At 37.0% G+C, this 27543-nt stretch overlaps 1 protein-coding gene across 3 annotated transcripts; it reads right to left on the bottom strand.

The window, feature by feature from the left end:
* Positions 1-130: 130 nt before the first annotated feature.
* Zn72D (Zinc-finger protein 72D) lies at positions 131-27310 on the bottom strand. 3 transcript variants are annotated; one of them, XM_068766307.1, is made up of 20 exons: positions 27165-27310; positions 26842-26981; positions 22585-22856; positions 20509-20623; positions 17849-17918; positions 16475-16598; positions 15063-15324; positions 12874-13190; positions 12303-12422; positions 11242-11337; positions 10440-10628; positions 9688-9773; positions 8595-8832; positions 7584-7707; positions 5795-5889; positions 4914-5009; positions 3563-3715; positions 2568-2663; positions 1827-1935; positions 131-1102 (listed from the first exon to the last, which is right to left on the bottom strand). In XM_068766307.1, the coding sequence occupies exons 1-20, from the start codon at positions 27215-27217 to the stop codon at positions 1005-1007; spliced, it is 2853 nt and encodes a 950-aa protein (XP_068622408.1). In that variant the 5' UTR covers positions 27218-27310; the 3' UTR covers positions 131-1004. The 3 variants fall into 3 exon arrangements, with proteins under 3 accessions (XP_068622408.1, XP_068622410.1, XP_068622409.1); XM_068766309.1 differs by having other exon boundaries at positions 12874-13085; XM_068766308.1 differs by having other exon boundaries at positions 17849-17906.
* Positions 27311-27543: the final 233 nt, after the last annotated feature.

Raw genomic sequence — 27543 nt, 5'->3', positions numbered from 1 at the left:
GAAAAAATGTAAATAAACTAGTTTTTTTTTTTGATCGAAATTTTGCCATCATTATGGTCTAGCTAACCCTATAGCTAGATATATATATAGGTAAAAGGTATAGGTGCCTCTAGGAAATAAAATAACACAAAAGGGTTTATCATTTTCTTTATTGACATTAATATTCATAGTACAGTTAGGACACAACAAAAGATTAGCCTTGCCAATGGGAAGAAAGTGATAAATGACCACAATTTAGTTGTAACTTTAATTTGAAAAGATTAAAAGACTAATTTAAAAATATACATTGCAATATAGAAGATATGAAAATAAAGTAGTGCACTCTCCCCGCAGGCACGGCTCGGGAGAATCGACGCTCCGTAAATGAAAATGTCCTTAAACTAAAAACAATGCGTCCGCGGGGGTCCGCGGCAAAGGAACTAACTGTCGTCGAATACTGTGACCCTAACAATTAAAAAACTTACGCTAGCAAACTCTCCTCGCGCGCGCACTCGCCCGCTCTCTAATCACAATATAGAATATAGCCTAGACTAACGCTACGTATCTTGGACTAACTCTTGCATACGTTTGGACAGATCGTTGCCACAAAAATAACTTTACATTTCGTGTGACAAAAAATATCTTTATATATTAAATATAATAAATATATCAGAAAGATGCCCGACCGGCGCACGCCAGGCGCCGGCGAGGCGGAGTCGGTTTCCGTTAAAATCCTTTGCGTTACTTTCGTAGTTTATTTCCTAAACAAAAATCACATAGTTTTAACTAAGACGAAAACGACTAAAAAAATTCCCTTCAGTCAATTTGTCCCGAGTCGCCGGCCGCTCGCGGACCGACACTTCATTGAGGTAACTTGCCAGCCCTCCCCGCTTCCTCTATTCGCTATTCAGTAGTATCAAAGTTCAATTCCAAATGGTTTAACCTCTGGCAAGGGAAAAGATAGCGTTTACATAATGTAATGGCACCGGTCGCAAGCGGTCGGCCAGTGCGATCGACCGCTGAGATTACTTCTTGGTACTGCCTGTGCCTGTGCCCGCGCCCGCGGCCGCGCTCGTTTCTGACACGTCCATCTTGTCCTCGGTCTTGATCACCTTGCCTTCACCTGCGAGAAGTAAATAAATAACATTTTAAATCACTAATTACAACTACAGACATTTAAACACCACAAGTATAAAACAGTTAAAAATCTTACGAAATAACTACAAATTCCTAAAATATAAAACAATTACTTTTTGTAATCTGACAATCCGAACATTCTTTTCAAAAAGTGGTTTAAAATTACTTTAACCTGGCATTTGTTTAGAGCTTTCTTTAATTATGTTTTAGCGAGGACTTGTTTCACTAGAGGCTTGTGTCTCCAATATACAAGAACTTCTCTATCTAATATTTTTAACTGTCAATTACTTTCCAGTTTGATTAAAATCTTACATACCACAAATATACGTACAAAATAGACGACAAAAAACCGGTTTCAGTGATAAGTCTTTTACACTCTTACAATGACAATGGGACACTTTAGGATGCTTAAGTATATGCTATTTATTTTATAATAAACTTTCAACAAGTATTATACAAGACATTTCTTTGGGATCAGAGTGCCATATCGTCAACGAGCGCGCCGACGCAAGCTGCCAGGTTAGGCGTCGAAAAACTCCACGCGTTCACCCTGCACGCTTTTGTCAGCGCAGTCTACGATTCGTCATCTAGTTTCATCACACCCAAAGTTACAAGAAACAATTACAGTATTCACTGTTTTATGCGACAATAGTGCATCAATAGGAAATTTGTCTGTATATGCGTGAGTGCATTTGTTTGTGTGTACGTACCATTAGGCTGGTCGGCTTCGGCATCGGTGTTGGAGCGCCTGCGTTTGCGCGGGAACTTCCAGCCGCCGCTTGTGTGCTTCAACTTTGGCAGCATCTCCATGTCCAGCACCTAAAAATATATATAGAATTATATAACTATTATACAAGCATCAAAATCGTAATATTGATAATAGCTATTGACAAAAATACAACGATAGATAATTATATTTGCTACACAAATATTACCAAACAATGTTCAATGGATTTTGTGATTCTATAAACACAATATAGTAATTTTACTACCCTGTGATATGTTCACATGAATGTATATATTTTAAAAAAAGTAAAAAATTGATGTCTGTGCCATAAGCAAAACTAGTAGGATGAACAGTTAAAGCATAAATTTGGATTTTCATACATGAAGTGACCTAAACGGTTTATTTCTTTATAATAATTTGACTGCATGAACCCTTTCGCTGCGAACAGCGCCACCTAGCGCTTGGTTATAGACGCTTTCTCTTAGCGAACAGTGTACATTTAATTTACATTATCGAGTCAATAACTACACGCACGTGGTCATTAATCTGTTTGTTACCAAAGCAACAGCTGCATACTCTTCCTGTGCGAGTATTTTGTTACACCCAAATACGTGTCGTTCGTACAGACAATCTACTATCGCGCCGGCTGGCTGAGAGAGTAATTCATTTTAGGCGCTCCAGAGCGAAATGGATAATAGAGGTTATGAATAATTTATAGTGTTACCTTATGAATTTGTCTAAACGCAATTTGTCTAAGAAATTGTTGTGCTGACGCCGTCAGGTCTTCCCTCTTCTGCGGGGGCAGGTTACCAAGAGCATCCTGCCAAACAATTATGTAATTATTATATATTCTTATTATCTGAAAATCGGTAAGTATAATGTTTCTAATGCGCATTTATGCCATTACTCGTAGATTCTATGAAAATATCAATGATTTGCTTAAATCTTCTGCAATAATCAGGACATTAAATCATAAACAGAAGCAAAAGACAAAGTCTGTCCGTCAAAGGGTCAAGTCTTGTAAGGAGTGTAAAGCACTGATATTTACAAAAAATAAAAAAGAGGTTAAAAAAATGCTTATTAATATATTGAAATTAGTTAATTTTACAATTATAAGCATTCAACAAAGCAATGAATATATGATATCCTATATATTTATATACATAATTTTTTTAGGTAATATACTGACATAAAACAACACATCTAACATGAAAAGGTACTACAACCTAGCCAACAAAATAATGAGGAAAAATTCTAAATAAATGTATGCGATGGAGGTAGAAGTGCATGTTATAACACTATTCTTTCTATAACTAGCTGAAAGATTTTGGCCTATTTAGAGCGAATATCAGTTCTTTTATAAAATTAACTTCTAGCTCTTCTTTAGTGTGATACATCTATAAAATTTTTCCAACGCATTGTGATGAAAGACAATCCCTTCATATGGGTTAAGATTGCCATGAATAGTTAGCATGATTAGATTCAGTTTGTCTTAATCCTTCTATATATTCTATTACTTTTTATGATGAATTAAAATAAATCTAGAAACTTAACGTTAACTTCAGCTAGAATTAGACTACTCTCAAAGTGTGTATGTATATATATATATATATATATATATATATATATATGAAGGCCAATTTATCTTGGCCCGAGACAGTAGGACCACACAAATATAGTACCAGTATGCAGACGGGTTGTGGTGGGTTGGGTACGTACCACGAGCTCCTTCTCGCAAGGGTCGCGCAGGCCGGGGCCCTGCTCCAGCAGCAGCCCGCCCGCCACCGCCTCCATCACGCGGCGCAGCGCCTCGCCCGGCGACAGCGCCGCGCCCGCAGACTGCATCACGCCCGACACCAGCAATTCCATCGCCTGCGAGCACACACCCAACTCATGCTAGTGATCATTTGATGCCAACATCTAAAATACTCACAACAAAGCACTACATTACAAGTGTATGTAACTTCAAGGGTATACAATGTAAATTAAATGATCTCTTGTAATAATCAATTAGTTTGCCTATGGTGGATTGACTAATAAAATTAAATGAAGCTAAGGCAAAGGAGGTGGTTGGTAAAGAAAGCCGCTCCTACAAGTCAACTTATACACTTGCATTATATCTTCTTCATATATATATTGATAGAAAATATTTATATTCTAAAACAAAACGGAGAGCAAAAAGCCCACCTCTATATATTTTTTGCTACTATAAAAAAAATGTATTACCCGATATTATTTATTCTAAATTTAAAGTAGTAAAGTATTGAAATTTATAATATAATTGATATTTTTTACCAAAAACCTTCAATATATTTTTACCAACCAGCTTGATAAGAAAGAAGACTAAGGTTGCATTCACAACACTTAACAATACTGATCTTGGGATCAATTTTTAAATGCACTGCCTAGGCCAACTTGTGTTGATGTCTACAGAATATCAAAGGACTTAGATATTTCTCCGCATATATATATCCTTCAATAACTGTTTTACGCTTAATAATTAACTATTATATTCATGCCAGACAATTAAATGTTATTTTAATGCATTTCTGTTTTACCCGTTTATTATATATATATTTGCGACAAAGTAATTCTGTTTCAGCAATGTTATGTTACTTATAACATTTACTCATTTAGTAAGAGATAATCCGCCTGATGTCACCATGTACCTCAGTCATTTTTTGTTTTTGTTATGTGTTTATATTGTTACAAAATACTTTGGAAATGCAAAATATATACTTCATAATAATTAAGAAATGACTTTTTGTGTATTGCAAATAAATTTTGTAAGAGAGAATTCAACTTTTACTATTTTTATGAATATTTACACCTTTGTTATTTATATAATTGTTTTAGAGCAGAGAAAAACTAGTGTCAGGCTGTTCTCTATATAACCCTTAGTACATTGCTATTTTAATAGTGTAAATATTGTTTCTTGTTTGGTATTTATGAGCATTTTCCCAAACCCTAGTAAAACTGTGAAGTTTGGCCTGTTATTCTCGCAGTAGACAGTTCTTTTTCCCGGCATTAAAATGTTTATATAAAAAAATTGCATGTGGATAATACTCACGTAGGGGTTGAGGGGCGTCCAGTTCGGTATCCGGCGGCACAGGTCGCGCATCACGCGAATGATGATCACACACGACTGCAGGCTGGCGGCCCTAGCCTGCACACGCACACGCACGCACCGTCACACGCGCGCACCGACGCGCGCACGGAAACTCTTAACCTTCGCGCACCACCCACACAGAGGGATGGATTATCTGACACACCCACTTCAGGACATAGATCCTCAAAGCTTTTAATTAAACACTCATACCGGAGCGATATACTCCAACTGTACTTGGAAGTTTAATGATGTTGTAAAAGGTTAAGAGTTTCCGCGTAGAGTTGCTGCATTTATAAATATTTAGTAATGAATGCGTTATTAATTGGATCTGAGCAAGCTGAAACTGCGTTTCCTCGTTTCGTTCCGATCCCGTGCGACTCCCACAGGCTGTATATCAAAGTGCGATTGGAAACGCAGCTTTATTCGACAAGCACTTTGTAGCCACATGTTCACGGGAGCGCAAACATTGCGTTATTAAAAATTTTCAAAATAAATTAAAAACTACATTAATTGGATAAAAAAAAATAAAACATGTGACTAAAACAAACGTGCGCACTCCCTCAAGATAAATAACAAATCATTTAATTATATTAACTGGACTAAAATTTGTTTATTCTTTTGAATTTCTAATGAAGGCAATTATCAGGCAAAAGGAAGTGTCAAGACGGGTGTCGGCGGAGGCCGGTCGTGACCCGGGGCCGCTGGGGCGCCTCCTCCGCTCGGATCATTCAAGAATGAACAACATTTTGTGAATGGCAACTGATGGCAACTGATCGCAACGTACACAGAGAGCAGAGTGGAGCGTGGAGTGCGCAAACGTCGTATAATGTGGGCGAATGTACCTGGAACCACTTGGCGTGCCGAAGGGCGGCCAACGCGTCCAAACACTTCTGCCGCGGTAGCACATCCTTGTCGTCTCGCTTTATGTCGCCGCCCTCTAGCGACAACAACACAAAGGGTGTTTGACCATCAACACATCGACGAAAACGGGGCAAACAAACATGGGGCGGACCCTACCGTGGACTTACCGGCACGACACTCGCTCGCTTACAACTTTTACTTATAGCCTTAACGATTAGACGAGAGAGAGAGGCTAGCCTACGAGTTCTTAATAACAAGCAAGGCACAGTTGTGAAGTAGGAATGTTTGCTCCGTTTCAGTAGACAATAAAAGATATACCAGCGCTTCGCTGCGCACGTGGTATATCTCAAGGATGATCAAAAATCCTTTTCTTCTCGCCGCTTACCCTACACACACCTAAAAATAAGCATTGAACACAGTGCCCGGCCTGCCTCCGAGCGGTCAGCTTTGAACAAATTATCTCATTGTATTGACAAACAAATGAAAATTAAAACATAGATATATATATATAAAGATCAACAACTGTAACAAATATACAGATAGAATTATAATGCGACAAACAGATACTTTGTTCCCAAATGGCTCTATAGGAATACAAACGAATTCGACGCCCAATTTCAACTCGACCAATGTGCAGGGTGAAATTCTGGCTGCAGTGTTCCATGACACGTCAGAACCACATCCAGGCATGCAGTCGTGTTCTTTGTTATCAGAGGCGACTACAGTTGTAGTCTGTTAATATTTTGGAAATTCCTTGTTTTGTAATTATAAGTAAATATGTGCCGATTGATTTAAAACAATATCTACCTCAATGCTTTCGTTCACAAATGTCGCAATATTCACAACACATACATATGAAACCAGATAGACAATATTTAAGTTCGTATGTCTGTCTTATTGAATCATTGATATCTCAATAAAATATTATGAATATAAATAATTGCAACCAAAATACTTGGTATGAATTATATTAAAAAATGTATACATTTTTAAAAATTATACAATATCAGCCGCAACTGGCATAAAGCAAGTATGAATTGTTATCAGAGTTACCTACCAGGTGCATATAACCTGTTAGATAAATACCACTAACTAATAGCTATTGTGTAAAAAAGTATGCCAAATGTATTGAATGTGTGATGACTCTCTCGTCCGCATAAAATTTTAGGTTCATATACAAGAAACTAAACCTCTAATATAATTCCTTTACACACACTACTTGTACACAGCTGTTCGATATTATTGAGGATGTATGTAACATTAAAATTGTTAGCTGCAGCAAATTCAATGGTGCATCAGTATAGAGAATACAGGTCACTTTAAGACAAGTAATTTTTTGGCTTTGATAAATTCCCTAAAACAAGTTGCTTTCTCTACACCTCATTACAAGTCCCAAATATTACATTATATATAATTTTGCATGAAGAAAACTGGGCGTAACTGTCCCACAGGGGAGGACTCTTATTTGTTAAGAAAATTATGTGCATGCGCTTAATAAAAAAAATAGTAAATAACAAATCAAGTTGAAAAACTTAATTGCCTTGATATTAAGGCATCTGTTCTGAAAATCTGTATGATGTAGCCTATGTATTTTTATGAGTGAGCTCGAGGGGTCAATTGAGAGTCTCGACTTAGGTGACATGTGTTTGATCAGGTTGAGTAATATGCACATAATGTGTATGTGTTTGTGTGAGCATCCAGCAGCAACATTTCACCCTGCACAGAAGCAGGCGTGGGGTGCGAGCGAGCGGAAGTGGGGCGGGTGCGTACCTGCGGGCTCGCGCATCACGGCCGACGTGAGGCTGACCAGCACGTTCACGCTGCCGTCCGACACCTGCACCGCGCCCTCGGCGGGCAGCAGTTCCACCTTGTACTTGGGCTCATCTCCCGGACCCTGCACACGCACACATTCATCAGTTTATCTTCAACTACAATCTAACCTGTTGTAGTATTTAAAAAAAAAATCTAAATGACTTATTTATTTAATGGCTCAATAAATAATGTTTTGTCATTCACTACATGACATTAGTGCTAAAATAATCCTGCATATAACACACTGGATTACTTCTTCTCTACACAAAAAGGCCTCGTACAACCATTCTCATATAGCATGCTCATATGACCATATCAGATGCGATATGCACAAATGATTCAACTTCTACCTTTCTCCGAGGGAGATTAAATTGAATATAATTAATTTTATAAAATGAAACAACGATAATGCAAACTAAACCCTTCTATTGCCCTAGCCTAGCTCTAACAGGCTGCCCTTCTGCCTTAGGACAGTTATGGCAACAACAACACAAGCTATATTTATTAGCCATATCTCATAAAATACACTTTAAAATACATTGAATTTAAATCTGGATATACTGCAGATTATAGACAACTTTGCGTTAAAAAATTCCAAGGATTTGTGCAACGAAAAATATAGTGTATCCAAACTTCACAACGGAACCATTGTTGGCAAAGTGGTGCCACTGTAGGGTGTGCACCTGGCAAGCCGTTGGCGTACGATTGGCTAAGCAATTTGTATGGCGATATCATTAACACCGCGTTATATTAATGTAACATTATATACACTCATGGGAAATCCCCAAGTTATAGAAGGGAAATAATGTCTATAACGAAACATAAAATAAATATACAAGGAGCACTACAATATGTTGTACTTGTATCTATATAATGGACATTTTTCTCTGACTTAGTGTCATGGTATTAAGCATGTACACTAGGTATACAGTAAACAAGTGATGATGATCAATCGTTGAGGACACGTACCTTGACGCGCTGCAGGTGGTGCGGCAAGTCGGCGGCCACGCGCTTGAGCAGCGTGATGGTGGGGCGGTCGTGGCACAGCACCACGAGCCGCACGTCGCGGTCGCCGCGCAGCAACAGCCCCTTGGCCAACAGCCCCACGCGCATCACGCCCTTGAGCGCGCGCACCGCCTCGCCGACGCCACCCGTCCCAGCGGCTCCCGCTGCCCCGGCGCCCTCGCCCTCGCATACGAATGAGAATCTGCACATAACGACCACCACCGCCTTGCATTAACCACACGATAGCCGCAAACAACGGATCAGTAACACAGAACTGATAAATGATACAAGATCTTTTACATCACCAATGAAGCTTTACAGCATAGAGACAAACATAAAGAAATGATGAAGGTACATGCGGATTCCATGGACTCAATGTCCCACATATGTCCATATTCCTCAGGATCTCAATATTAGATAACATCTCTCGGCAACCTCAACTTTTTACTTTTAAAACATTTTACCATGTTACGCAAAAAAAAAACGAGAACTATGGAGTTATTGTCCAGGGTACATTGAACTGCGTAAGATCTAAAAGTTGCAGTATTGCAATGTACAGACAAAGTGAAAACTGGGTTGGAAATAAAGTCTCACGCACAGTAAAGGCATGTAATTAGCTCCTTAACATAGCTGTTCTACATAATTCCCAGCAGTATATAAAACTAATGAAAAATATGTATCATGTTCTAGCATCAAAAAACTTAATGTAAGGTATATAAAATTCCGCATGGTGAAATATAAACTTTGACTTAGTATTGTCCAATTGCAACATTACCAGACTAATGACAGTAGATAATTTAAAATATTCAGTCACTTGACGTAAATAGTTACACATGTTATGTCAGTTTGATTACATTCTTAACTTCATGTTAATGCTCATATTTTGGTGTGTGAACTTATAAAATCAGACAAAGCACAACCCCTGCTGGAGGAATCTATACAAACCCAACATAAAACTTGCGAACCATCGATACTACACTGTATGGGAGACTGTCTGTAGTTCCATGAAGTTACATTACATACAAGTATTGTGTTAATAATATAAAATAACACTCACAATTGATTATCGCGACCGTCTTCTTTGCCTTCGGGTTTATCGTCTTTTTTGTCCTCAGTTTTAATTTGAACTTTGTTAGCCTGTGTCTGCAAACAAAATAATTCATGTATTAATGTCATTTTGTGATTATAAATCCAAGATTATTATAACAAACTCTTTTTTATATAATAAATAAATAGAGTACATTATTGTATTAATCAACATCACATCAGCCGGTAGAGTTCACTATGGTTACCAGCCTTGCATTACTACATGGATGCACAGACCGTGGCCCGCCGGTCGAATATTGGTGGCCCGCCGACAGCAAAAGTACATTCTCATACTCTCGTACATTAGAAAAATATTGAATTCTATTCCAGAAAAAAACCAAAAAAAAATTAATTACTTATACTTCTGGCAGTCGGCCCGCCATCAGTTCACGATTTGCCCGAGTGGCCCCTAATTTTAATAAGTCTGTGCAACCATGCATTACTAGCCATTCAATAACTTCCACCTAGTGAGGGGTCTAATCGCATTAATGTAATACAAAGAAGAAATTAAAGTATTAAAGAAGAGATTTTGAAAATAGATCTACACATAAATATTTTCGTCTAACAAACAAAATGGGTAATGAATAGTGACCAGACAATCCAGGTTGAACCGAGATTTTTTTTAAATTAGATGGTAGCTTTATAATATTAATATTCTTAATTATTTTGATAAATAAGAAGTTACACTTGATAATGTCATTCGTATAAGGTTGTGGAGGCTACCTTGGGGCGCGCCAGGTCCGCGAGCGCGTCGGACAGCGACTTGAGCGCGCGCTCGGTGTGCGACACGGCGCGCTGGATGTCGGCCAGCTCCTGCTCGCCGGGGTAGATGTCGGCGTGGCGCGCCAGCACGTGCCGGTCGTCAGACGTCTCGCTGCGTCGCGCCATCGCGCCGTACGGCACGCCCATGCCCTGCCACGCAACAAATGTTAAATGTTGCACGCATACTAGGAGCTATAAATGCCTTGCCTGGTTTCACATACGCAAGCTACAGCCATTAAAAGTAGGCATCCACTGTCATTTGGTACTTGCAGGTCAACTGCCAATTTGTAGCAAAATAAATGGAAACAAAAATTATGTTTAACAGGCACTGGCTTATGAGCTACTAGCGCTGCACAATTTCATGTAAATTTACATTCGAGCGGGAGGCTAGGGAAAATAAAATCAAAATAATTTTAATACCAGCACTCACATACCAGTAGCTGACTCATTTGCACATGGGTCTTCCCATTACTCTTGTAACTCGCTCCTGCTACTTGCCCCATTTAAATGGACCTTAAGCCTCTCTCTCATGTCTTTAATGGAGTAACCAGTCTCTCAAAATTAGTTTTGTATCATTCATAGATGACCACTGCTGAATTTAGGCCTCCCCCAAAATTTCTAATAGGACTGGTTGGACTTTAAGAAGGTCATTCATTCATCTTCTGGGTAGATATAGTATAATACGCTTGTCAGTGCATTAGTCTCCACTCTAAAACCTTCAACTTGCTGATCCAGCGGATGTATGCAACGGCGAAGTACTCACATGGTGGTGGTGGTGCAGGTGCGGCGGCAGCGGGCCACGCGGCCACCACGCGTCGGCGCCGCCCTCCCAGTAGGCACGCTCGTCCTCCTCCATGCCCTGATACACAAAGTAATTTCTTATAACTGTATGCAATGCACATGCAATTCAATTTAGAATATGCCATGCCCTACCTTACCTTTTCTAAAATTCTTACGTCTTCCTATGTAACATACATAATGTTTATATTAATGTCAAAGAATTAAAGTGGTGTCGACCCTAAGGAGACACAAACAAATCGCCCCCCTGTGGGGAGTGAGCCCCACATTGAGAAACAATGCTCTAAACTGCTTTTGTGCAGTGGAACAATAAAAAAATAACTTTCAAAAATCTCAAACAACTTCACGTGTAGATATAAAAAATAATTTTAGTAACACTAAAAACATTTTTTATACAGTGAACAGCGATCGTAAAGTCTCACATAGACAATAACCTAGAACCTTCCAGAATAACTAGGAATTGCTACAACGCGATTTTTGTGGTAAACTGGTTTAGAATCGCTTTCATCATTTGATGCTACCTCACACTCATTAAGAGCTGCTTTTTCTTGGTAACCTTGTAGTTAAACCACTTCATATTTATGGATGGAGTTGTTTTAGTATTTAACGCCTACAAAATTTATTTATTTGTTGCACATTTAAAAGTAATCATTGTAACGTATGATAATTTTTCTATTGGAACGATGACTATCATGTCTGGCAGTATAATTATTTTTCCGTGTTTATCCACAATCAAATGTTTTATGTAGAGTATGTCAGTCTGTATGAAAAAGGAGTGGCATTCTGTCGCAGAGCTACACCTATTCATGCAAATTCAGGGTCTCATATCTCTTCAGGCATTTGAAATAATTTTCTGATGTAAGAATTTGGTACGACTTAGCTAATGCTCTGATCTCTCTTTTGACCATTACCATCTTTAGGTGTGTCAATTTCAGACAAATTATGTATCATGATACATTAGATATTAAAGGCTTTAAACATTTTATGGAACAAATACTAAAACAATATAAATATAAATGTACTTACATCGTGCATGCGTCGCCGGGCCCACAGCTCGTCGCGGACCAGCATCCTCTGCGCCTTGGCCTCGGCCAGCTTACGTTGATGAGTCGAAGGTTTCACTTTCACCTCCAAGTCTGGCTGCACCTGCAAACCACCATCACATGTCACATATAAAAGCATAACTTTATATTATACAGTATAAACAAAGTCTTCAAATCTGGTCATCCTCATAATGCCTTGTAATCACGCGACGCTCGGAGCTCTTGGCGGCCGCACGTAAGCCGATACGATTGCACGCAGCCACACGCGGCCGCCAGGCTCGACGAGCGCCTCAAACCTTTTACTAAGTAATCATTGGATGAGTCTATTCTTTGAATAACGACTTTGTGTTAATTGTTTTTGGTATTGATATGTAGTTTCAGCAGCAACCCATGTACCAAAATCCCAGATATACATCTGTTACATGACCACCACAATCATGGTATTTAACACCAGAAAGTGAAGATTATATTTATATGCAATGTGCAATGGGCAATGGTCGATTTCGTTCAGTTATAACAGGGAGACAAGTGAGCGTGAGGGAGGGTGAGCGAACCTTTTTCTTGTACTGCAGGCGGTGGCGGCGGCCCTTCATGTGCATCTCCTTGGCGTTGGGGTCGTTGAACTTGCAGTCGCAGAGCTTGCAGTTGAAGCTGAGCGCCTTGCCGTCGTCGCCGCGGATCTCCTCGATGTAGTCCTGCCCCACGGGCTGCACCTCGGGCTCCGCGTCCTGCTCGTCGTCCTTGTCGTCGCCGTCGCGCTCCTTGTCTGCCTCACACGGGTTGCCGTCCTCAGTGCGCGCGCCTCCGACCGTGCTGAGCTCTCCGGACGCCACGAATGCGATCTTGGGCGTCCCGGCCACCGTCTTATTCGCTGATCGGAACAGTCAAATTTTCCCTCACACAAAATCAAAAACAGCTTCTTTTCGCATACGAGCAACAACTACGCGGTGAAGAGGTAGACGAATGTCACACTCCATATCTGTACCCGGTGTTTGTAATTTTGTTTCGAGAGAAAATTTGAGTTCCGTTTGAACAGTAGAGCCGACTCGTCGCCGATACAGATATGATGTTGTGGCGTCGAGAGAGGTCAGCGCGGGTGCCAGCTACGCAAACGTGCCCTCGGCGCGCCGGAGGACACGCTTGCTCCTTCACAATAAACCAAAACGTGGCTAGATGGGTATGGAACAAACATGAGTAAAATGATAATGGCGGAAAATCTCATCGCACTAGCACAGTAGATTTCACAGTGCAGCACTATACTTTAACTCTATTACAAACTATTTTAACATATCTTTGTAGTGTTATGACTGGCAACAAAAGACAGTAACTTCATTGATAAAGCATAATACTTAATACAAAAAATATTTAAGATATGTAAAACAGTAGATTCATCACAAACTTTGCCTTTGCTTTAGTGAGAATTTCTGCGAAATCTACATTAACATTAGATAGTAAAAGACTGATAGATCTAGCATGACAATGTGCAAAATAAAAAAGGTCAAGCAAATGAGTTTGTGGAACATAAATCTGCAAACATTGCAACACTGAGCAAAAATTGAGGAGGGCATAACAGGGTCGACATATAAATTCTATTTACCATGCAGGACATGTAAACATTTATGTTTTAAATTAAATTATACCCGTAAATATCCCACATCTTATGTCAATCCTTGAAAACATTCAAATGTTCGTAATACATCATTCAAATTATAATTACGCCATAAGTTTTGTCTTCATTAGAAATTAAAAAAACTTTGAAATAAGGTATTGCAATGTCTCTGGATAGTTGTGATATACCAATGCAAATATTTTAGTCAAACTGTTTGAATTTTCAATAAGTTATAAAATGTAGACTGTAAACATTTACAAAACAGTCTGGAATATGTATTAAGGTATCAAATTATTTCTGTATGTCCACTTATAACTACAAAATAAACTCTGATAAGTTTGTTAGAATAGATTGTAAAGTTTCATAATTAAGTTATATGTAAGCAAATAATTCCCAAATGTAAAAATACGTGTGTTTTTTTGATATTCATAGTTAGTTTTGTTACCCCCCCTACATATATACTGCAATCTTTCATCCTGTAAAACACGTTAAAATATTTGCAAAGTTTATTGTGATGCTCGGTGGTAATAAGTGGATGATATATTAGGTGTATCTACATTAACATTTTAAAGGGATCGTAAACAGAGAAGTGGGTGGTGGTCGTGTATATTTTTATCCCTTTCGATAAGAGCAAAAACGATATTTCGGCGGCGGCCTATAGATGAGGTCAGTGTATAACACTTGATGATTGGACCATGTGCCACACGATGTGTTTATTTTTAAGCATGTATGTTGGTTGGCCACAAACAAGTTTCTACACGAACTAGACACGCCAATAGAAAAGAGCCGCCCAAAAGGAGAAAGAAAATTACAATATAAAGAGTTACGGGAGTATCGTACAACGACAGTATTAGCAACAGAACGAAGATTGCGCCCCCAACAAACATCTGGGAGGACGCAGAAAGAAACCAAACCAAAGTAACTCAGATCCGCCGTATACAAGCGACGGACGAGCACGGGTAGAACTGGTAGTACAGGATTTTTAATTTTTAGCTACGTGATCGCCGAAGCTATAACAGCCTCAAGACTGGCAATATTGGCATTAGACAGAAATCAGAAAGTGTCAATTGATCACTGTTTGCGGTTTCACTGTGTGTGTACATGATGTGTGTAGGTGGATGTGTGTGTACACACCCGAGTGCAGCTTGGCGGGCTCGGCGGGCGGTATGGGCTTGCCGAGCATGGTGTGCAGCTTGAGCACCTTCTGGTGCTTAATGCCGCGCACGTGCGCCGCGAAGGCGTCGGCGCCGGTGCAGGTCACGTCGCACAGCTCGCAGCGCAGCGCGCCGCCTGATGAGCGCCCGCCGCCGCCGCCTGCTCCGCCACCAGCCTGGAACAGCTTCACGGCCGCCTCCTTCTTCTTGTGCTTCTGGCCTTCCAGGTGCTCCTTATACGTCTGCCCAATACGACAACACATGTAGTCCAAATCGGGACCCACAATCAACTCACATGTTAAATAGTTACTAGTCTACTACTACGAGATTGAATTACATATATCTTTCATAGATCAATAGTATTGCACTGTGTGCCCCTTCACTCAGGTCTATATTATCCACGTAAAAACAATAATGTAGTAATTTTTGGTTAGACATACATTAACAGGGTAAGATAAAGATACATACAATTGTATAAAAGATTTTCTAATGTCACATACAACAATAGATTGCATGTTTTACAAAACATTTTTTTAGTTAATATCAGTTTTTAGCGGTTGTATATATTGGAGATGTATACGACGTGTATTACATTTTGTTTCAAAATTTAAATAGATATTATATTATGTTTGTAAAGGGACAAAAATCATATAAAAAATCTATTTATAATAATGAAATTCGTGTTCTCAATAGAATTCATTTTTAATTAATACAAAAAAATTACTATAAAGTGTTAACGCATTTCGGTTCGAACACGTGTTTCTCTAGATCATCATAGTTCAGAACTCAGTACCGATGAAGCTGTAAAAGCCTTAAGGCTAACAGCGTTAACATCTTCAGAAACAATACACAAGATTTCTCTCGTGTTTCGCATTCCGTGTGTTACAGATGGATCACGAAATAACTTGTGTTTTCTACACATTGTTTTTAGGTTTATTTTTAATTAAAATTTAATTACAATTATTATAAAAAAATTAATACCTTTAGCGCGTCTTATATAATAAAAAAAATTATATTTTATTTTTTATTACATAATTTTTTAAAAAAGCAATAATAATTATTAAAAAGCAGTTTCTTTTTCAATTCAAACTAAAAAGCTTCTATTTGTAGAATAAAAAAAATCAGGATCAATGTGTTTAATGTAAAATATGTCAATGTATTTTCGTTTCTGTTTATTTTTAGTTTTGTTTAGTAACCAATCCGAGAGATGAAAGACCACGCGTCAAATAACTTTTATAATTATATGGTATTGCAATAAGCAGGTACTTAACCACATCATAACTTTCCAATTTTGAACCATCAATTGAACTAATTTGTTACTAAATACATTGTAGTTACAATTTAATGACACTTGCAGATATAATAGGATATATAATTGCACATGTACAGTACCTGCGGCCCGGCGCAGGAGATCCTGCAAACGTCGCAGTAGTGCAGCTGCTGTGCCTTGGGCGGCGGCTTAGCTCGCCTCTGCTGCCCGGCGCCTACGCCGCTCTTGTTGTAGTTCTTCCACCCCCTGTCAGATTTATTAGTTCATTATTCATCATAATCAACATACTACTATAAAAATAGAATATAATTAAAAACATATGGCAGTATAGGTACTGTCCAAGTTATTATATATTCAAAATCTGTACCATATTTTCAAGACAGAGTTGTAACTGTCTCATTGGTAGTTGATAATGAACTAAAGAGGCGTTTACATGCATCTGTAGTTTGACTAAGCTCCTTTTGTGTTCATTTTTAATGTTCACCCTACAATATGTATGTTTCAAGTAACTACAAGGCATAAAGTTCCCCCAAAAATACTTTTTTTTGGGATAAGATATGATTACCACGCTTGGCAGACAGCTGGCGAAAGTGAATTATATAGAAATGTATTTGTGAATCGAACCCGCGACCTACAATCGCATTCTTACGCATTACCAATACACCAGTGTCAATCAACATACTGACCAAGAATCAGATATGACTTTCTTGACTTTCTTGTTATGTTCGACTGAAACATATACAGCAGGGATGAGCAACCCGCGACCCTCGAGGCAAGTAAATTTTAATCTATTTTTGTATTTTTTTTAAAAAAATGCTAGAATCAAGGCTATAAAGATAATAAAAGTGGCTAATTAGTTGTAAATCGGTTGATTACGAGCATAAACTACGTTTAGAACATGGTTTGAACCTTGAATATATACTTTTTTTCATGGTCCACTGTTTTTGAAACTGCGGCCCTCCGACCAAAAAAGGTTTCTCATCCCTGATGTGCAGTAATGATCGTTTTTAATATTTCATTTGGGATTTTAGCGCTCTACCATATTCTTTTTAGCTTCTGATTAGATAGTAAAACAGTGCTTTGCAGTCTTCGTCAAGTTACTATATATTAAAATGGGCACTTTTAGTAATTTGATGAACAATTTTTATTTTTATGTACTTATTAATGTATATGTAACATTCTTATTATCTAATGTATAGTAATATGTAGATGAAGATATATTCATAATTTTGTTTTGTACAAAATTAGTTCAGTACTAATTTCTGTGCTGGGTATACACTCTGGTTTACTACAACAATGTGCGCCACATTTTAAAAACGTAATTACTTTGTGTGGATTTTTTGATTTCTTCTCAATTCTTGATACAGGGCAAGTGTTTTAAGTCTCTTGGTCTTATATATGATTTGGTCTTATACATATATGTCATACAATTTGAACAATCAAACCAATACATCTATATTATCGTTTAATATTTAATATAAAATAGTTTTGCTTACCCCCCGCCTCCAGTCTTTGTCTGCTGTGCGACGTACATAGTGGTTGCATTGTACAGTGCTGGAATATAAACTATAATTAAAAAAAATTGTAATCTGCCGCTCACCCATAGACAAGAAATTAATGATAAAATGTAATTAATTAATGACAAAATACTATATTCATTTTTAGTGGTAATGATTCTGTACTGTTGTTGTTCATCAAATCATCATCAAATCTTTTATGGTTTCTCCGGGGGGTCGAAATGGAAACTGGTTAAAGAGGTTGATTAGATTTTAAAACTGACCCATATTAATTAATTAAACCTTAAAAATAAATAGCAGTTCTTATTGGCGACTTTCAAGATATAAATTGTGTTATGTGTATCAGCTTATAGAATAACTAATATTTTAGTAAGAACTTTTGTACATTGGTCTTTTGAACCAATATCATTTTAAAGGATTTTTAATCTGTAAAAAAACAAGATACTCATGGCAACACAATATGACAATGAAGTCAGAGGTACAGGGTTTATTTTGGAATAATAGTTTCTGTCCAATGTAGTTCCAAATACTTTTTCTATATTATTAATTCAGATATATGCAATGTTTTATATGCCATTTTAAAAAATGTATTAATATTTATTTATATATATGTTAACAGTTACATAGTTATTGCAAAACACAATAACATGTGTCATATAAACACCAAACATATATGTGAATTTGGACATGTCTCCAGGAATACATAGTTCAAAATCTATACAAATTAATAAAAATAGTGGTCTGTTTGTAATATTGAAATTTTCGCTGTTTACTACATGCATAGTACAGACCACCAGATTTCATTTATTTTAAAATATTTGTTTATTTGTCTGCCTGTTCAAGCTAATCTCTGAAATGGCTACCGATTTTAACGGGACTTTTACTAGCAATAGCTCTGATGTAATAAGGAATAGCTTAAGCTACAATAAATAAAACAAGCTACATCTGTTTTAGAAAAAATTGTTAATCAAAATAAATTAAATTTTTTTTTTTGTTAAATTCCATGCGGACAAAGTCACGTGCACAGCTAGTATACCTTAACACCTTGAAGTTATTAGTACTCGGTGCCTATTTTCTTATTCTTTAAAATTCTTTTTTTCTTCTTATTTTTTAAAAGTTTTAGGGTGACCAGAAAGAATTGTCGCTTTCTTAAGTTAAATTCACATGACTACATTTTGAACAAGTTTTTATTTCTAATCAACAATATACCTTCGTTATCAACAACCTCTTGCCATCTAACATACAAATCAATTCGGAGCGGTAAAAATAAATCGGTTTTTATGTAAAGTGTGACAGAAACGACTTTACTCTCTGGTCCCCTAATATTTAAGAGGCCCTAGAGATACTAGGGACCGTTTATAGTTGTAACTTCACTGAAAACCTTCATTTAAAATTAAATAAAGCGAATTTACTTTTATTTTCATCTTTATAACCTATGAACTAAAGTAAATGATGATAATTTACTAGCATGTCTCATTTTAATGTAAAAATTTATTTCTCATGTAATTGTCTCAGTGTAAGAATCAAAAATTAGTTACTAGTTAAAATTAACCATTGCCATGACTATTCAATCTGTCTTTGAAAATTGATTTTACATTTTGCATTTATTCACCTTACCATCTCTTGTATGTTAGCATTTTACAACTCAATCAAAAAAAGGCTATTAAAATGGCTAACTTTGCAGTAACTAAACTTGTGGACAGTCTTTGGCAGCCTTGTCTTGGCTTTAAAAATTAAAAAAAAAGTCATTAAAGGCTCACGCTTTATACTTTTACAATGCTGAAAAGCTATAATTAGCGGGAAGTTATAAATTTTAATATGCATTACATACAGACATGTGTGACGTGAAGTTTTATCTATATTCGATCTTACAATTCATTTGTTCCTTTGTTTTTCAATGAGAACTGCAAATGGACTAAACGGAAAGTGCAGCAGGGGTAGTATAAGCTCCACATGCCATGGAACGTGTTAAGCATATTCATGCAGTTGTACCCTAGAAGACTGAATGGCTCTCGCTTGAGATCTTCCACCCATAATGCATAAGAATTATGATTAATGTCCTCACCACATCTCATAACCAATCAAATGTTACCTAGTTTCACCACATTTTAAACTACGATGATCTGTTATGTAATTACAGTAGTACCCCGCTTTACGCGATCGATACGTTCCAAAAAAAATCGCGTTAACTGAAATTCGCGTATAACGAGGCTTATGATTAAACATAGTCAAAAATTATTACAAAAAAATTCAAATCATTTTAATCAATCACTTTAATTCTAGGAACACTTTATGCAATACATACTCTTATTTTTTACGGAAAAACACATCTAATGTTTTTTGGGTAACGTTTTGTTTACGTTCTCGTAAAATACGTTCATAACACCCAACACTGTTTTTAATTGTTTGACAGATGGTCAAGACACCATAGAGAAGTTGATGACTACATTATATTTATACGCACTCTTTCGCGTAATTCGAGGCATTTGAGCGCAAAATTTGCAATTCGCGTTATATTGAAACCGCGTATAACGAGGTCGCGTAAAGCGGGGTATTACTGTACTCGGATAAGACATTACTCTTGTATTTACGGCGCGACAGTTGAATCGCTTGGTGACATAGTGCCGTGGGGTACTTACGTTTGGCGGGCTGCGCGGCGGGCGCGCTGTAGGCCTGCGTGGGGTAGGAGGTGGCGGCCGTGGTGGCCGTGTACACGCCGCCGTACGCCTTGGCGCCGCCGGGCCGCGCGCCACCCTGCCACCAAACAACGCGTCACTTCACTCTCTCCACATATGTTTTATACATACAAACATATATTTTTATTATTTAATAAGAAGACCCTTATTTCAATGAAATCATAAACGAACAACCTAATCCAAGAGCACATAAAATACGTCAGGTTTTTATTGCGATCACTTTCACAAATATCCTTAACGGCATTTAGAAGTGTTCCCAACGTCCGATCCAAACACCACAGTAAGACAATTTTATTGCCAAAGGGGGCAATTCGAAAGTGGACTCCACATGAGTTTTACTGTTTCGCTTTAATATAAAAACTATGTAAGTTACATAGCCGGCCGTATAAATTTTAGTAAGGCTTAAGTGGGGCATGATGCAAAAAGGTTGTAAAATACTGAGCTACAATATTTCTATTTGAGTAAGATGTTTTGTCATATTTTCGAAATGTATGTGATCCATATGAAAAATATTTGAAACTACATATATATACACATTTTCTTCTCAATTGTACAAGTAGTGATTCATACAGATAAGCTATCACCAAAATACGCCAGACTATTATATTAAATACATAGAGCATTGAAACCTGGCATCTAATTACATTTTAACATGTCTTATATGTCCCTACTGCAGTCATTGTGTTATATGTTGCCGTGGACAAACTCATTGAATTGATGAACCATATAATTTTTTTTACAAAAGATATAAACAATAGGCTACACATGATTTATAGTTGTATTTAGTATGTATAGTTATATACTTGCCCTTGCAAGGCTTTGATATTCTTGTTAAAAAAATGTAACAAACATAAGATATTTACAGTTCACCATACCATTGTGAGCTGAGAAGTTCTATTTTTAAAACGGAAGAAGCTTCAAAGACAAGGTCTCGCCCTCTCGACTGAATGAATAATATACACCATCGTTACGACAGCTGGCAACAATCCAAGAGGATGTTGACCTCTCCGGTCTAACATTAATCTTTGCCCGTTTTTCCCTCACGTCTCGTTCACTCTAGGCGCTCAGCTTGTGTCGCTCAAGAGGCATGACTTACTTTTGTTTTGTTTCTAACAAAAAATTTACATGTACAAATAGTATTGTGTATTGTATGGCTTTAAATTTACAGACTCCATTATTTGGTAGGGGATACTGGCCAAACTAAGAATAGTAATCATGAATTGTAATACATTTTTTTTTATATTTTTTTCTTTATTTTATACTACATTGGCTACATTATATGAAATATAGACACCGTTATGTTGCCCAAAGTAGAGTGAACAGCTTTAGATAAGTCCAGTTTCCAATGGATGGATCAAGGTTAGTTCCGCAACCCTCATAATCATTACTGCTCATCCAAGAGCATATGCAACTAAGTGATCTTTCTTCACTACTCATAAGCATAGGTGATGGCATAAGTTTTTCAAGCGTGCTTTCGGAAATTGAACCTCCTTAGTAACAATTAGTCTGCTACTCGAGTAGCACTGCCTTATATAAATAGTATATCTTCAGCTGTTTCTGTATTACCAAAGTTCCACTCCATTCAAACTAAATTCTCTTTAAATAGTCATGATAATTTTAAGCGTGTGTAGTCCACTTTTGAATTGCTCCCCTTGACAATTGAATAGTTACCCTGTGGGGCATCAGCCCTGTGTTGGGCCTGTACTCGACTGAGCTGTAGGTTATTCTGACAGACTATGGTTTTAACTTTATCATAGAAATCTCACATCAAAATTCTAGTAAGTTGTAAACACCGCTAAAGTTTGTGTCGCAATAGCATATGAGAGTATATGGGAATCAGTGTCTAGTTATTATAGAAGCATTACTAGTTATGTATTATGTGTTACTGTATAAGATTTTTTCCTTTTTTGCTCTAAACATTGCAATTATTTAAAATATTTCTCCCTGGGGAGTATGGTCCTCGGACAGTAGACGTGTTCAGTAGGCAATGGCAATGTAAACGGTGGGAGCGTGGCTGACCTGGTAGGAGACGGGCGCCGTGTGCGTGGCGTGCGCCGCGTGAGCCGTGTGCGCGGAGTGCGGCGCGTGTGCCGAGTGCGCCGTGTGCGCGGCGTAAGCGGTGGTGGTGACCTGCGCGTAGGTGGCGGGAGTGGTGTAGGCAGGCTTGGCGGCGGCGTCGTAGGCCGGCTGCTGCGGCGGCGCGGGGTACGCCTGCTGATAGTAGGCGCTCTTGCTGGCGTCGTACGCCGACGCCGCCGCCGCTGCTGCCTGCGCGTGCGCGTGTGCCGCTGCTGTACAAGCACAAACATCACATCAGATAATCGCATAACTTTAAAAAAATTTTCATCATGATATCAACCAAAACATGCCAACTGCAAGGCATAGGCTTCCCTAAATATCGCAACGATCACTGGTCACGCACTGACGATGTTCTCTGCTTACTGCCAGTTAAGACAAACAACTCTGAGTTACATCAATGTTCTAATTCAACCTTGCAGCAATATTATTTTAGTGAGCTCAAAAAAGGAAGTGGCAAAACAGACATGGTCACAGGTGTATAATTGATTGAAAGAAATACAGTATATATTTAACAGAAAAAATTACCATCTTTCCAACCTAAACCATCAAAATATAAATTAGAAGCCGTTGAAAAATGATAATTTTCATAATAACCTGAAAGCCTGTGGCTTTTTTTAACATTCTACCATTAGACTACCATCATCTTCTCAGCCGAAGGACTTCCTTTACTGTTCATTGACTGTCTTCGTTGATTTCCAAAAGCACTACTTGGAGGCAATCTGTCTTCTCTTCTGATGATCTAGCAACTTACCCATACATTTTTAAGCACTACACAAATATACTTAAAGTTTCAATAATTAATTATAAAGATGTGACATGTGCATGAAATAAAGAATTGCAAAACAAATTACATCCGGAAGAGCACTATATCAACATAAATATATCTTGTATAAACTAGAAGATATGAATGCTCTCATATGTCAAATAATTTTAATTAGAGATGTAAATTGAAAATAAAAATTTCTGTAATATTTTTTCTTAAAAACTATTTTCGTGGGATCTGGAATTTTTCCTAAAATTGTTTTTATTGTGAATGTTAAAGATTGCTTGATCTATATCAAAATTACTTTTGTGAACTTCCAGATCTCATAACACATGTAACATGTAGTTTTGTATCATGTGATAATTTTTAATCAAGATTTATTAAATTAAGTACAAAAGATTCGACTGATGGATTGAAAATTATTGTATATCACTAAGAGACAGTAGAAATATTTATGGTTACCAATGGTTTAATTCAATTTTAAAAACAATATAAGATTAAACATGTTTGTAAGTTTAATTATTTTTTTAAACAATTTACAACCAGCATTAAGAACAAAATTCAAATAAACATTTAATGCATACCACATGTAATAGAGATATATATGGGAAAAATATACTTTTGTAATTACAAGTTATCCTTACAAAGTTACTAGTTACAGATACAATATCTTGTTACTGGATTGTCCTGAGAAATTGGCATTTTTTTTAATAACAATAACATAATGCACATTAATAACAATTTTTTCATTAAATTAAAGCAAAGCATTGGGACCTGTCTCGTCTGATGTAAGTGATGAAGAGATCTATGACACTACATGCTTACCAAGAAACCTATTCACTCTTTAAAACCCTGAAATATAGCTGGAAACAGCAAAGCTGGTAGGTTGTTCCATACCTTGGCTGTTCACACAATAAATTCTTCCATCCATTACTCAGATGACTACAATATTCAACACACGATCGGATTTGTACATAGAGGCTCAGAATCTGCCCTTGTGTAAAATATTACCAAACCTCCTAGTACAACCAGCTTTACAACTTACTATTGTTCAAAATAGCTTAAGCGATGGACAATTAAGGTAGCTCAAGGTTTTATAGAACATAAAAGAAATTGGAATTATTGCTAAAAAGCAAGACAGAATTGTTGCAGATAAAGGTTTATACAAATTTAACCCCTTGACATACAAATAAAATGTGTGCATCAGCACATTCAAAGAATACCATTAAATTTGGTTTGCCTGGCACGCAAGTGCTGACTCATGGACAAGCTCAGAACCAGAGTGTTTTATATTCAAACTTACTGTATAAAAATGAATAATGTTCATTTATTATATTGCTAGGCTAAGACTACAACGGCACATGAAATGCTAGACTAGTCAGAGCAGTCATTCTATGTCAAGGGGTTTAGTAGCAACTCTGTATGAAATAACAAGCCAGTTCAGCATAAAATTATATTGTAAAATGTGTTTTTAATAGACCAAAAACAAACTTGATTCAATACATAAGATGCTTAGCTTATTTACTGATAAATTTCTATAATAAATTTCAGCATGTAATTGAAAATACACAAGATTGTCTATCAAACTTAGACCAAACAGTAACCTTGTTTGTCTAAATCAGAGATTCCCAAAGTGGTCTATATAATCCCCTAGGGGTCTAGGACAACCTGCAGAGGGTCTACATCAGCGAAAGAAAATTTGGGGGTCCACAGATGGGACATCATTAGCCGAGGAGATTTAAGATTAACCCTTACAAAATTGACGCCAAATGTTAATAATTAAATATTAAAGCATCAGGTTCATCCTTCTCACTAAAAATATTGACTTATTGCTTATGTTATTTTATTTATAGTTTATTTTATGCTTACTTAATGTTACATATATTTTACATAACACATACAAATTTTATTTTGAGTAGTTTTAATTTAAATTCAATTAATGATGTATAAATTAACATGTGTTTTTACTTAAGTTTTAAACACTAAACTTCAGTACAGTCAGAAATTTACAGGAATTAAATATCAGGTTAGTAGGGGGGTCTACCCAACACAGAAAAACATGGCAAAGAGTCTATGACACAAAAAAGTTTAGGGAACTCTGTTCTAAATGAAATGTTTTATCTGAATAAAATCTGATATTGGCATCTAAACATTTTTCTTTGTTTAATCTGGTTAATTTCACTTATTTTAAATGAATTACAATAATTATTTCATGGATCCTACATTTTTATGAACTCATCATCAATTAAGCTGTAATAGCATCATCAGAAACAATAAATACAGTAACTGAGTTTAGATGCTCTCTTAAAGTGAATTCTAGTTAGCTACTTCAGTATGGAGCTTGTTGACTACAAAAATCATACACACAGCCAAGCGTTGACTTTTGTCAATGGCTGTAATATGAACGCACTTGGCCAAGTATGAACTTTAATCATCCCCCAGGAAATTTTAACCTGTCTATGCTATTACAGTTTATTATAATAACATTAGGTCAATGTAATGTGTATCTTTATCAGCCTATATTTTAAATACTCTCATCACAAGTGTATTAAAAAGCAAGACAATATGCCAGTGTTACAGGTAAGAGCTGTCTGTGGGTTTATAGCAGTCGTCATAGACAATAATTGATACTCATACCAAAGATTATACATTGATACATTCACTTATTTTTGAGTGATTATGATTGTAATCACTTGAGTAGACCAGTGGAGTATATTAAAACTGATTTAGGAGAATACATCTATAAACAATGTAATAAGTCTTTAATTACTATTGTTTTTTACTAATAAGCAGATCAAATTGAGTAGCATTTTTACGCTTTAATATACATTTGTATTGTAATATACACACTGCATGCACACACATATTAGATTTGTCTCATAATAAGCCATCCATATTTTTGTTTACTTCTATCTTTATCTCACATCTGAGCATATTACAATATACATAACAAACAAGAAGTAAAAATTTCAGTTTATTCGACAATAATTGGTTACGAAATTTTTTTTACCAGTTTTATAGTAAAACAATATAACGAAGATAATAATGTTCATGAAGTAATTAGTATGAATAAATATGTTATACAGAATTAATGGTCTTATATGTTAATTATCCCACTCTAAAGGTTACTGTACTTCACTATATGAAGGCCCAACTTTAATTACTGAATGTGACATATATAAGGACATATAAATGTATTAAGACATGACATTGCCTACATGTTTAAGTCTCTTGAAGTTAGACTAAAGTGCAACTGATATTGTAATTTAAATACTCAAATTACCACGTTGCGTATAATTTTTGCAACTTCAGCTCGTCTTTTGTACGCACTTCCAACAACATAAAATACCACGTTGTTGCTTACTGTTACGATTAATGAGCTGCTTAGCGATAATGCCCATTGTAAATATTATCACGCATATTAGTTTACATACCTTGAGTGGCAGCGGCGGCTTGGTAAGCTGTGTCGTAGCCCGTGGCGGCAGCGCGCTGGGTGCCGTAGGTGGCCGCGGTAGCAGCCGGCGCTACGGCGTATCCAGTTTGACCACCATAGGCCGCCGACGCCGTTGCGGCGCTAAAAACACGAAACACGACTCAAAACACCAAAAATCACCATTCCTATCAATATTTCACGATCAATACAACTAAGGCGCCATTTTGAATAGAAACACGAGCACAAGGCTGCCCGCAAAACTTACAAGTTTCTCTACGCACTACTCATTAATATTGTACTTGCTCGAAACAGCATCTTACTTACCCGTATTGGGTTCCCCCGTGAGTGAACCCAAAATAATTATTTGCTGCCATCATTTACCAATTTTCCGCGTAGAAACAATGCGTACGCTACACGGAGGAAACGGGGAAATAAAAAGACCGGCGTTTTGTCTTTGACTCAGAATAAGTATGGCGGACACTTCAACCATAGACAAAAAAAAACAGGACTTGGAGATATCAATGTATTATTGTTCAACTTTATTATCCCGGTATTTTTTTTTTATTTTTACACAAAATATTTCGGGTCGATGTAACATTGGGATGCATAAACCGGTAAATTCATTTTAATTAAATGGGACATAGCTGTATTTTTTTTATCTCTCTGCTCCCAATTCTTCCAAAGAAAGCAAAAGATGTTTTGT

The sequence above is a fragment of the Battus philenor genome, unplaced genomic scaffold, assembly GCF_028537555.1.
Source record: "Battus philenor isolate CCGP_79_NKW_IND1 unplaced genomic scaffold, ilBatPhil1.0.hap1 SCAF_21, whole genome shotgun sequence".
NCBI lineage: Eukaryota > Metazoa > Arthropoda > Insecta > Lepidoptera > Papilionidae > Battus > Battus philenor.
Note: the sequence above shows the minus strand (reverse complement) of the source record. Positions and strands in the feature narration are given on the sequence as shown.

Excerpts from the sequence above, each read along its gene's own strand:
- Zn72D (XM_068766307.1), bottom strand. The coding sequence starts at position 27,217 with ATGATGGCAGCAAATAATTATTTTGGGTTCACTCACGGGGGAACCCAA. Across the intron at positions 5,010-5,794 it reads GGCACGCCAAGTGGTTCCAG|GCTAGGGCCGCCAGCCTGCA; the intron begins GTACATTCGCCC and ends GTGCGTGTGCAG. Across the intron at positions 1,936-2,567 it reads CGTTTAGACAAATTCATAAG|GTGCTGGACATGGAGATGCT; the intron begins GTAACACTATAA and ends ATATATTTTTAG.